The sequence below is a fragment of the Poecilia latipinna genome, unplaced genomic scaffold (assembly GCF_001443285.1).
Source record: "Poecilia latipinna isolate Pla-1442-1.1 unplaced genomic scaffold, P_latipinna-1.0 Scaffold805, whole genome shotgun sequence".
NCBI lineage: Eukaryota > Metazoa > Chordata > Actinopteri > Cyprinodontiformes > Poeciliidae > Poecilia > Poecilia latipinna.
This window is the reverse complement of record NW_015113421.1, coordinates 180,506-192,819: the sequence shown is the minus strand read 5'-3', so window position 1 is coordinate 192,819 and position 12,314 is coordinate 180,506. Positions and strand designations below refer to the sequence as shown.

Genomic DNA, 12,314 nt, shown 5'->3' with positions numbered 1-12,314 from the left:
TTTTTTTCTCAAATATTTTAACACATGTTTTCCTTCTGTGCTTAGAGTGATGAGTGTTTGGGTTTAGATGTGTGTATGTGTATGGAGCTGTGTGTATGAATGTACTCAGCGAGGCACACCCATGGTTAACCTCAGGGTTGGGCGTACTGTTACTCAGGATGTGACAAACCAGTCAGCACATGGCATCAGTCCCACTCCTCTGCTTCGCTCCAATATCATCCCGCTCCTTTTCTGTGTGATGACAAATAAATGTTTTTCTCACAAATAGCCTCGGCATCACTTCACTGGATTAGCTATTGTGCTAGCTGCAGCCATGTCTGCAACACAGTGATTCAGCTTTAAAGCATGACGCTGCAGTGGAGGTGTGGGTCAGAGAAAAGAGTAGAGAGAGGGATGGGGAGGGCATTGGTACCTGCACTGTCAGCAGCATCTACAAACTCCATCCATCTTTTTGTGCTCCCCCCCTCCCTCTCCTTTACTTGTGTTCTCACACCAGCTCATTTACTGTTTCCCGTGGGGTTTTTTGAATTGCATAGTCATTGCTCTAAATCAATAGCTGAAATGGCATCTACATTAAGGTCAGCCATGTACTTATTTCAATTACTTTATTAAGTGATGCATCACTTAATTGACACATGTGTGATAGACACTATATGGTAAGTCATGACTGACAAAGGCAATCATAATTGAGCCCAAAATTGTGTTTTTTTTTCTCTCTGCAGCCCAAACTGATGGCAAAGGACTTGCTGGACCTTGTGGCCTCCCACTTCAACCTCAAAGAGAAGGAATACTTTGGAATTGCATATACAGATGAAACGTAAGGCAAATTCAAAAATATCTGGCTAAGTCTTACCGTAAGTATTTTTCAGGGCTTTATTTAAATGGGAGTGTTGTTTTTTTTTTTTTATTGCCTCTAAGCCTGGCCACTGTAGAAACATCTGCAATAAATTCATACTGAGATCCTGCATTATACTTACAAATGTTGAGCCTTAGAAGTAGTAAAAACTCCAGACAAAATAGAATTTTGACTAATGTGCATTGACATAGAACACATCCTAATGTAATTCTGTAATGTAACTACATGTACACTTAGCTGTTTACAGTAGAACTATGAAACTGTACCATTATAAAAATATTATTTTATTTGTATGTATATATATATATATATATATATATTTTTTTTTTTTTTTTTTGATAAAGCCAAATGGACAGATGCAATATATTTATATTACAGTTATTTTAGTCAAACAGAACTGATTTTTTTTAAATATGCATTTTTTACACTTGATGAAGAGTAAATTCCTTTTAAGATAAAACTTCTAATATAAGCTCATATATAAAAGCTGAACTCAAAGAAGATATGGAATATAGTGAGTGTATTGTTGCAATCTATGAAAAAAGTAAGTATAAAATAAAGAATTTATAAATAATATGAACAGTAATTAAATAATAAATAACTGTTATTTTCTACCAAACAAATTTATGAAGCAGACCTCCTTGTTATGAAATGCACCAATGGCATGGCATTAATGCTTTTAGGTTTTCTTTTGAATGTGGAAGATTGCTTTTGAATTGCAAAAGTGACATTCAAATTAGTTGTACTTTGGACAAAGCACAAAGGCACAGTAGCCATGCAAATATATCAGTGATTTACATACTCACAAACATCAGATTTTTTTTTTTTTGTTGTTGTTGTTTTTTTGCTTATGTGCAAATTTTGATATCAAGTAGGATTGACCCCAGTGCCCATTGACACATGTGATAGACACTGTTAGTAACGCAAGCCCAGCAAAGTAACACCAGCTGTCCACTGGAGGAATCCCATCATATGTAGATTTGTTACGTTTGTTCACAGAGAGAGAGAGCAGACAATTCAGCTCATGCTGTTCAGCTGTCAAGAAGGGTTGGGGTTGTGTTTGGTGGGAGGAGGGACCAATGACAGGAGAGAGAAGGAGGGTCGTTTGAGAGAGATGTTGCTCTGGAGACCATGTAGGGTTACCAGGGTGACAAGCCGTCACTGCAGTTTTTCTCTCAGTTGGAAACAGAAGGAGAAAAGTGAGAAGGGGAACGTCTTACCTTCCCAACTTCCTTAACATTCTTACATTCACCTTAGCTTAAAAGTAATTGTGCACTGCATGAACCTCAAGACATGTCAGGTTGCAACTTGTTTGCTTTACTTTACATGTTGAGAAACTTGCATTCTTCAATTAGAACTTTCCAGAAGAAAAGCAAAGTTTTTACCATTTATAATGTTGCCATATTTATATAACCCTGATAATTTTAGGTCATGAATTGCTGTAAAATAAGTTTGTAAACAAGTCCTGGTTTGCCATTCTTGTCTATTGTGCCATTCTTTAAAATTCTTAAGGCACAACGTGTTGGGTAAAAGGCCAATATCGTCTTGTTCAAATATTTAAGAATATCTCTAAAAGTTGTTGTCTTAAAGCAATGACTTTACACAGGGCAATTCGTTTAATATGTTTCATTAGCTAATTACAATCCTACATGTTTTGCGTGGAAATTTTAACTTTATGAAGAGATGTTAAGGTGATTACTCTAACTATAGGTTTTTAAAAAAAAAAAGTCATAAGGAGCTCAGTGAAAGAGGCTAAAGAAAATATTCATGTTCTAAAAAGATTTGTCTGCAGCTCACTTTACTGCTGAATAACCTGGAGAATTACTGGCAGTTCATTTGTATGATTTGTTTGTATCTGCATTGAAAATAAAATTATATTCAAATACCTAGATAGGCAGACAAACCATGATATTTAGTCTTATTACAATCTGATTGATGAACACCTGTGGTTAATGGCATTGACTGGTTGTTTTTGTCTTCAGGGGCCACTTCAGTTGGCTTCAGCTGGACCGACGGGTATTGGAGCATGAATTCCCTAAAAAGTCTGGTCCTATTGTTCTCTACTTCTGTGTCAGGTGAGTCTCTCTTTCATCTTCTAATTAGCCCTGTGGAAAAAGAACAGAAGACTGTGTGTGCTAGCATATGTGTGCGTTTGTGCATGCACATACACTAGATTCATGAATTGCAGGAACGGATTAATAAGATTAGTTATGAAATGGCTTTGACCTCGGTGCTTAACTCCCGCCACAGAGTCTCTCAGCCAATCATGAGCCTCTTAAACCTCATCAGTATGCTTTGCATGGTAATCTTATGCAAATTGACTTGTGGAACCAAGAATACACTTTAAAAGAAGGCAAAAAAATGTGAAATATAGGAAATTATCTAATAGATTTCATGATCAGACATAGACAAAGGCAGTTTTTTAATTATTTAGCACAGATAAGATCAGCCAAAATCAATGTTTTTCAGGCATGAATAATCGTTTCAAGGTCATGCAACAAGATCTCAGTTAAACATTCTAAAACCTTCATTATTATTTTTTTGTTGTTGTTTAGACATAGACTTACTGGTGCGCTTTGGATCCTTGTCCTGTGGCAAAACCCAGGTGTGCTTGAGCTTAAGACCAAAAACTGAGGGGCGGATAGTCTATTTTAAAATTTCCTTGCCTCTCCTAGGAAGATCCACCACTAATCTGTTTTATCTATTTTTGGATAACCCTGACTTTGGCTTACTAGAATCTCAAAGCCTAGAAAAAGTTTTGTAGCTCCCACCAAGTTGATAGTGTTTTATTTTCCATCTTTAGATGGGGCCTGGTTTATTGTATTTTAGCCTAATTGCTGTTGTTAGAGAGGTTTGTTTTTTTCATAACCTACAGGTGACGCAGTTAACAGCTCTGGATATGACTGGAGAAGCTGAACTTAGCTGTGTGGTTAATAACAGTTACTTTATAAGTACATATGTAACTCTGGGAAAAGGAAAATCTGAATGAATCTGGTAGGGGGCAAATACTCTCTCACAGTGCTGGATATAGACGATATAATCTATATTGTAGGTTTTTCCAGTACAATATTTAAAATCAGAAAAGAGAAATGTTGATTGAAATATAATCACAAACAGATTAACCTGGAAAACCCTAAAAGTGAAACTGTTTGTCCTGGTATACCATTTATTTCAGAGTCCAACCCAAATAGTAGTCTTTGTTAAAAACATACCTGATGCATTTTAACAACCTTGAACGGTGTTATTGTTTAGATATTTCCTGGATGACATTTACAACACAGCTAATGACACAATGAGCCTGCTGTGCACCATAGCTCCATTCTCTGCACATGCTCATATTTGGAGAACAATGGCTTTGGCACACAATGCAACCGCGATGTGGTTTAAATGTGCAGATTTCATTGATAACTGCTGACTCGAGACCCTGTCTGTATCAAATGTCAGGCACTGAATTGTTTTAAACAACCAAGTGTGTATGTGGCGGTGGCGGCTTGGGCAGGTTGAAGGATGAGGGTCTCTCTTTGTGTATTTACATAGACTAATAGGTGTTTGAGGTTGGGGCGGGGATGCTGTGAACTTTGACTCCATTTCGAGGCTGCGTCCCCTTTTCTCCTCCCAACACAGTTCAAGCCAGCCGCTAACCTCAATCTCTGAAAATGTCACACTGGGTGAAACCTCTTTCAAATACTTCCCAGCCGCATTTTTTAAATTCATTCAGTGGAGATGCACACTCCAGAGATTGCTTGAAAAGCAATCATTCCAAATGTCAGACCTTTATCTATTATCGGTCTCACCATATAGTCCAATGGGCACAATTTTCCAGAATTTGTGTCTTTCTCTGTGCCTGAACGTGACACACTTTGCATGCTTATGTGGTATTTATGTTTTGTTTGCTGTAGTTTTATGTTGTTTATCTCTTTGAAGAACCTCGAATAATGTGTTACAACAACATTTAATTTCCCTATGGGATTACTAATTTTTTTTTTTTTTAATTGAATAAATGTGCAGCATGCCTGCCTCAGGAGGTGATCTTGTTGTGTGTCTCATTTGCACTGTGGCTTTAATTAAATGTTCACACAGAATATTGACGTAGCTCCTCTCATTCTCTCTTGCTGCTCAATAAGTAAAGCGATTCAAAACCCTCAACTATTGATGTCCACTGCAACCCTTCACACTCAATACCTATACACACTCATTCACATCTACCCACTGATTCAAAAGTACTTACAGCAATATGTGCTTAGTTCTCATTATACGTACCCATCTCACTGACATAGTTTTCTTCTTTTAGGGGGAGGGTGGGGAAGATCACCGCCAATTAAGTTTAGATGTTGGTCATTCTGAAACATGATTATTCTTTAATCTTAAACAAGTCAGTGGAGCTGTCACTATATGTTTAAGGTCTCTGTCCTACTGGAGAGGGGACCTTCACCCAGTCTCAAGTCTTTTGCAGCCTGTAGCAGGTTTTCCTCCAGGATTGTCCTGCATTTAGTTCCATACATTTTCCCATAAATTCAAACAAGCTTCAATGTCCCTGTTGAAGAAAATCATTCCTACAGCATAATGCTGCTACTGCCAGCTTGTCATGGGTCAAAACACCCAACCCATCTTGTCCCATTCAGTTTGCAGTACCGTATTTTCCGAACTATAAGGAGCACCTGAAAACCATCAGTTTCCTCAAAAGCGACAGTGCGCCTTATATATGGACCGATATTGAGCCACAACAGGTCTAGCATCTACGGTAAGCAGCCTCAGACTTCTTTTTTGCCCGTAGAAGAAGAAGCGTGCAGTGCATGCTGGGATAGTTGTCAGAACGTTGGTTTGTAATCTATTAATAAAGTTTGACTGACCTATCTACCTACCGACCGTCTAGAATCAGGTTGTCTGCAGGTCATTTAGCACCACGTTCTCCACGAACATGCTGTGCGCGAATGGTGAAGGGTGACCATCGTCCGGCCACGCCCCGGCCCAGTCGCGGAAGGCTCTCCTCGCCGACCGGAGTTGGACTGTTTTGTTGACATTCCCTTTAGTCTAGCTCCATCTAGTAGATGCATAACGTAACTCCAGCCTCTACTGTAGCGTCTATTCTATGCCCCTTATAATACGGTGCGCCTTATATATGAAAAAAGTTTTAAAATAAGCCATTCATTGAAGGTGCCCCTTATAATCCGGTGCGCCTTACAGTGGAGAAAATACGGTAAATATTTGCCAAAATTTCAAATATCGCATCACAAAAAAATGCACTGAATGAGCTTCTCTAGACATTTAGAGTTATGTTGGAGTTACAATGGCCGCACAAATGAGCACAAGAGAAATGCAACAATCAGGATTTCCATGTTTGTTTTCATGCTGGGTCTGTGCTCTGTCCCGCCCCCTTCATTTCTGTCCAGTGGGAGCAATGATCGGCACCCGCGTGGCTTTGTTTACAAGTTACGGTTCCCTTGCAAAAAAGCAGAATGTGAAAGCAAACTGCACTAAAAAGAGTCTACTTTTTGTCCGTACTGCCCTGGATGTATACACTCGTACATTCTTGTATTTGTTGTGTCACACTGTATTTCAAATTTTATAAGATTTCAACGCTTTTCTTTCAAGCCATTCTTTCATAATGCCAGATTTTGAAGTTTGTTCTCTGGTTTTGAAGTCGCTGTTTATTCATGAATGCTCCCTAACAAACCTTTTAGGCCTTCACAGAACACCTGTGTTTGTACTAAATTTCACTCGGAGGGATAACATTTACTGATTAGGTGTCTCTTAAAGGCATTTGGTTGCACTGGAATTTATTCAGGAGTGTAACATTAAGTGGGAGCCTAACACAGATGCAAACCAAATTCTGTCTTTAAAGATTCAAAAACCATGCAGTGTTATGCGAGGTTGCATAAAATTCCAATATAATTCACAGATGGTTGTAAGTGCCAACAATATGAACAAGTTTAATTTATGAGTGCTTTTGCTGTGCGTGATTACTGTAGTGCACAAATTTATGCCTGTGAGAGACTTGATAATTCAAAGTGCAAAAACATGTGAAGGGGCATGCGAGAGCATCTGTAGTGCACAGAATCTTTTTGATACATTTCCACTCGAGTAGCTAACAATGTGTAGCCTCCCAGTGCACCACCCTTGCTCCCCTCTGGGTCTGCATGCATTCATGAGCTAAATTTAGTCGGCATTATTATGTTACTACCCTGCTCACCGATCTGCCAGAAGTAGGTTACTGTGCTTCTCTCTCCAGTGTTGCTGAGAGTGTGTGTTTTTGTACTGGCTCACTCCTGGTGCTGCACAGCGGTAGAGATAATGTGCACATTTAAAGTCTATCAGCGTACGTGCAGGTGTCTCCATATTCAGATTGTGGGAATGTACAGACGATAACAGGCTAATAGTGGATTATTGCCAACTAACATGGTGAGAGGGATACTTCGTGCAGAACAAGAGTGAAGAGATGCTTGTTGTACCGCTTTCGCCCTTGGTATGGTGTGCCCCCCTCTGGTCATTTTAATTGTTGCACTCTATCGCAATTGAATATAAAAGCCAAAGCATTTATGTTTTGTATTAGTTTTTAGAACTAATAAAGAAGAGAATGAAACTTGGAGATGTTATTCATCAACTTCACTGACATGCTTCAGAGTTTTCATGTTCAACTTTCTTTCTGTGCTTTTAGGTTTTACATTGAAAGTATTTCCTACCTGAAGGACAATGCAACAATCGAGCTGTTCTTTCTTAATGCAAAGTCCATCATATACAAGGTAAACACTTCACGCTGTTTTAATTTTACGTTTGAAATATCATTGACATACTATGTGGATGTGTTTATATGGGTAATCCAAACCCCTTTGAATTGAAGGTGTCATTAAAACGCTTTTGTGTACTCATCACTGACATGGCAAAACAAAAATATTTTGTTAAATATCCTTTAGCAAATTGCAGAGAAGTCACACATTTTCTGTATCTATCAACCTACATGTCTCTCTTTGTGTTTTGTGAAACCTACAAATATTGCTACTCACCGTATATGTGAGTAGCAATGCAAGACTTCAGAAAATCTGTTTAAAATCCAAATTGGTATCATTAACTCATATTTTCTAAAATGATTTTTTTTGTTCTTTAATCATTCCGTCCTGAAAAGAACTATTCAAATTCATGAACAAAATTTTATTTTATTTTGGCAAGCTTAGTGTGCATTAATGTTGGACTGCAATTATTTTAAAAAATGTATTTGATTTAAAATGATTTTAGTCTCAGAAGTTGCTCAAGGGATGTTTTTAGGTGAAGCTTTGATGATGACATGGTGTTTTGGAGGCATGTTTCCTTTTAGTCTCATTTTTGACCTAAATGATGAGATGCCACATGAGGAAAGTTTGGCTTTTCATCCTACATGCTGTGTTCATGGAGCAGAGAATGCGAGCAGTTTGCATCAGCTGTTAGCCATCACGCTGCGTGCTGCTCCACATTCCAGCAGCTAACGAATGACTTGACACATTTACTGCTGTATGGCACTGCTGAAGCACATTTATTCAGGCTTAGCAAATGCCAGTTGAAAATATATACTGGGGTTAACTGCGACAAAGAGCTACAAAGGTAGAAAACGTAAACTGCTGAAATCAAGTAGCAAATAAATTACTGCTCAATGTACCATGTAAATGTGGTCTGCCAAAACACCACTGCATTTATTGACAGCTGTGTCTAGCAGTTGTGTATTTTGTCCAGAAGAGGGCGTATGCAGCAGCTTCAAGACGTTATTCCTGTCACTTATTTAATTCAAAAAGAGAAATTCATAATAAATAGATTCCTTATTGCCAGAGTGATATAATGTGTTCCTGATAAGTTTTTTTATTATTGTTAGAATCATGCATAAGACCAATTAGACAGAAGTCTTTTTTAATACAGAAATAGCAAACTAGATGGCATGACTTTCCTGATCATCACTGACTGTGGAAACGTCACACTGGAGCTTGGTTTGTTTCTTTACACGTCCTCCAGATTATGGGATCTTCATTTCCAAATAAAAAGGGCAAAATATACTTGAAAATGCACAGAGAACTTTGAACCATCTAGCTGCAGTTAATTTCTTTTCCTCCTTAGATCAGCTAAGGTGCTTCTGATGTTATCTCTGATTTAAGATTGCCTTAATAGAAAGAGTGTGAGAGTTTTTTTCAGCTTGTTATTGATCCACCCAAACTATTGAATAAAGTTCGCTTTAAAATCCACTCAAACCTCCAATTATCCCTGTTACTGTCCAGCTTTACCTACCACATTTTTTCTTCCACTCGACTTTCCAAAAAGCTGCGTGGATACAGCAGTCTGTAGAGCCTTCGTTAAACGTTTGTGGCTTACCCACCTTGAGGAGGATATTTGTGACTTTTAACCAGCTATCTTCATAATGTGCAGATGGCAACATAAGATTTATGTACTGAAATAGTTTTTTGGTCTTGTATAACACAGTAAATGTTTTTGAATTTATTTTTGTGGTTTTCTTTAACTGTTTGGCATTAATAGCTGTAAAGTAATAGCAGTTAGTTGTGCAGCATGCACTGTATGTATTCAAAGCTGAACAGCAGCGTTCTTGCTTCCAGGTTCAGCAAAAGATTTTGATCATTCAAAACTAAAGTACTCTTAACGTATACTTATCATTTTCTTCTTAGTTTTGACCATGGTAACATTTTGTTTCACCATAAAAGAATATGCACTACGGGGAAAAAAGAGAAATGGGGTGATTTGTAGCCACCCTGGGTGGTACACACCACTGTGGGGTTTTCTCATTCTCGTATTTCATCAAGACTCTCTGAACTTCAAACCAATTAAGAAGTGGATTGTAAAGCAGCATTCCTAGCATGCCTCACCCACTACTCGCATCCTGTTGACCCTTATTCCTTTGTCCAGCTTTGTGTACGGAGAAGTTATCTCACACATTGTTGGTAAAAATCCTAACTAACCACAGACGGATACATTCTTTTACACTTGTACCTTTCTCACACCTCTTGGCCTGATTAGCACATTTGTCAATGTGTTTTTTTCAGGGCACACTTTCAAGTAATGCCCACTTTACTTCTCCTCTCGTCTCTGATTGCACAGATTAAAAAGGGAGAGAAATGTGGTTTGTAAAGCAAGGAGAATTTAACCATTTATCATGAATGCCAAAGTTTGCAATTTAACTGTTTTTTATCTGTCAAACAGTGCGTTACTCAACACTTCTGACTTCATCTTCTATTTTTTGTAGGAGCTCATTGAAGTGGACAGTGAGGTGGTCTTTGAATTAGCCTCCTACATCCTTCAAGTGAGATTTTGTTTTTTGTACAAGTTGATGCTGTATGTATTTGTGTGAATTTATACCATGATATTTATTTGTTTGGTTCTTTCTTAGCCCACACAGCAATTGTGGTATATTATAAAATAGTATAGTATAATATTTTACGGGATGTTGGATGAACATGAAGCAGTTCTATTATAAGTGAAGCGTTTGTTCCCTATTCAAAATGTCTGACCTTTCATAATCTGCTAGTTTCATAATTAACAGATTGAACCCAAATTATCTAATGCGGTTGCCAATCAGTTTTTATTACGTGTGAGAGGGCGCTGTGGGCGTTCAAACTGTCTCGCCTGTAAGTTAATTTTCTTCTGACTAAATCTTTGATGTCATTTTAACATTTTATTTATTTATTTTACTAAATATTACTGCATATAAAATATGCAAAGCTGGCATTAAATATGTTTTTCCATTAAATACATTTTATAATGATTGGTAAAATTACACTCAGGTTCTGTCTTTAACATCAAAACTCTTCTTCCTCCATCCTTCTCTCTCTCTTTCTTGTCGCTCCTTCAGAGTAGGTCAGTCCATTAACTGTGATTATGCAAGGTCATGTTACACAGCCTGGACTGAATGGTTTATATCTCTGTGTGTTTGAGTGGGCTCGCCTCCTGTGTGCAGGTGCAGATGTACAGTATCGGGTATCTCTTCTGCAGAGCTTCAAAGGTTCCCCTCTCAATGGATGTTTAATGTTCCCTCTTTAGTCCAGCAGTGTGGCCTTTTATTACTCATTCACTTCTACAAACAGAACATAAACAGAATTTATGGTTATTGTTCAGTTATAATTCATATATTTCTAACATGTGTTTGTTTTGTTCCACAGGAAGCAAAAGGGGATTTTAGCAGGTAAGCTCCACTGCAGGAACAAAATCCGTTTTGCATATCCAAACTATTCTGTTTACCCTTGTAGTTTTTATTAAGAGAGATTGGGCACTGAATACATGAAAACCCCTAAGACTAACAGTGTTTATAATAATTTTCCTGCAGTTGTAATGTCTGATTTTAAAAGTATGTGCAACACAATTAATCTTCATCAGTGTGCTTTAGCTGGTCATTGTGTAAAAATGTGTCAGAGAGTGTGACTCTCTGTGTGGTGAACCTGAAAGCAGAAGCCAACATGACAGTAGGGATGATGAGTTCAGCTGTTGCTCTGCTCCTCCTGTTGCGTTTTTATCACTCCTCAAGTGACTCACATCCTGTGCAACTCATTTTCTTCTCAAATCGCTTAAGTTATTTAAAAATTTATTTCAATATACAACAATTTTACATTAGATTCACTCATTTGTTAGTCTTTTCTCTATCAAAAGCAAAGCTATGACTTCAAGAGTTATGTTGGAGCTAACTATTAACAGACTTCCTAATGTAAAGATAACTGTTGAAAAATGTGAAACATCATTCATTTTCCTTTAAACTTAAATTGAATTAACTCAGAAGCTGCTGAGCAATATTTTCTGTCATATTTCATTTTGGTAGTGGCCATAAAGTGGATCCTCTTGTCACCCTAAATACACAGCATCCCTGATCCCTGCTTTGTTGTGGTGCTGATAACCGCAGTTACTCCTGTGAAAGAAGCAACTATACAGAGTATCCTACATAGGGCTGGAATGTAACAATCTGGAGACATTCTTTTGATTCGTCCCTCTTTATTCCCCGCCTCTTCCCACACACACAAATTTTACCTTTCTAAAGGTCCTTAAACTCTGTCCTTTGCAAAGCCGTACATTATCACATTTTTATATTAGATTTTTTTATAACTGGCTTTAACTGTAAATCTTTTCTAAAATGATAATTACATTACAATATCCAAATATGTCTGTGATGTTCTGTTTCTTTTTGCTGTAAAAGGGCCAAACTATATCTTTCTTGGAACTGTAAAAATATATTTATGCATTGACTGTTTTCTTATCCATGGTCTACTGCATATTGCAGTAGACTTCTAAAAAAAAAAAAAAAGAAAAAAGAAACCTGGCGTAGCGTTCTTTGACAAAATATTTCTGCCCCTCCAGGTTTTTCTGATTTTCTTGTCATAACTACAAACAATAAGGCATTTTATAGGGACTTTATGTAATATAAAAATGTCCAAATCCATACTGATTGTGATGGTATTATTGTACAATGTCACTTTTACTCTTTAAAAATAAAATGTCTTCCTACATA

The 12,314-nt window shown here is 37.5% G+C and overlaps 1 protein-coding gene across 8 annotated transcripts in view; it reads left to right on the top strand.

Moving 5' to 3' along the window:
* frmd4a (FERM domain containing 4A) overlaps positions 1–12,314 on the top strand; it is a 103,305-nt gene that overhangs the window by 61,564 nt on the left and 29,427 nt on the right. For all 8 annotated transcript variants that reach the window (XM_015047049.1, XM_015047048.1, XM_015047047.1 and 5 more), the window contains exons 3-7: positions 723–817; positions 2,839–2,931; positions 7,512–7,596; positions 10,068–10,124; positions 10,981–11,003. In XM_015047049.1, coding sequence (XP_014902535.1) covers positions 723–817; positions 2,839–2,931; positions 7,512–7,596; positions 10,068–10,124; positions 10,981–11,003 — 353 coding nt within the window. The remainder of the gene's footprint in view (positions 1–722; positions 818–2,838; positions 2,932–7,511; positions 7,597–10,067; positions 10,125–10,980; positions 11,004–12,314) is intronic.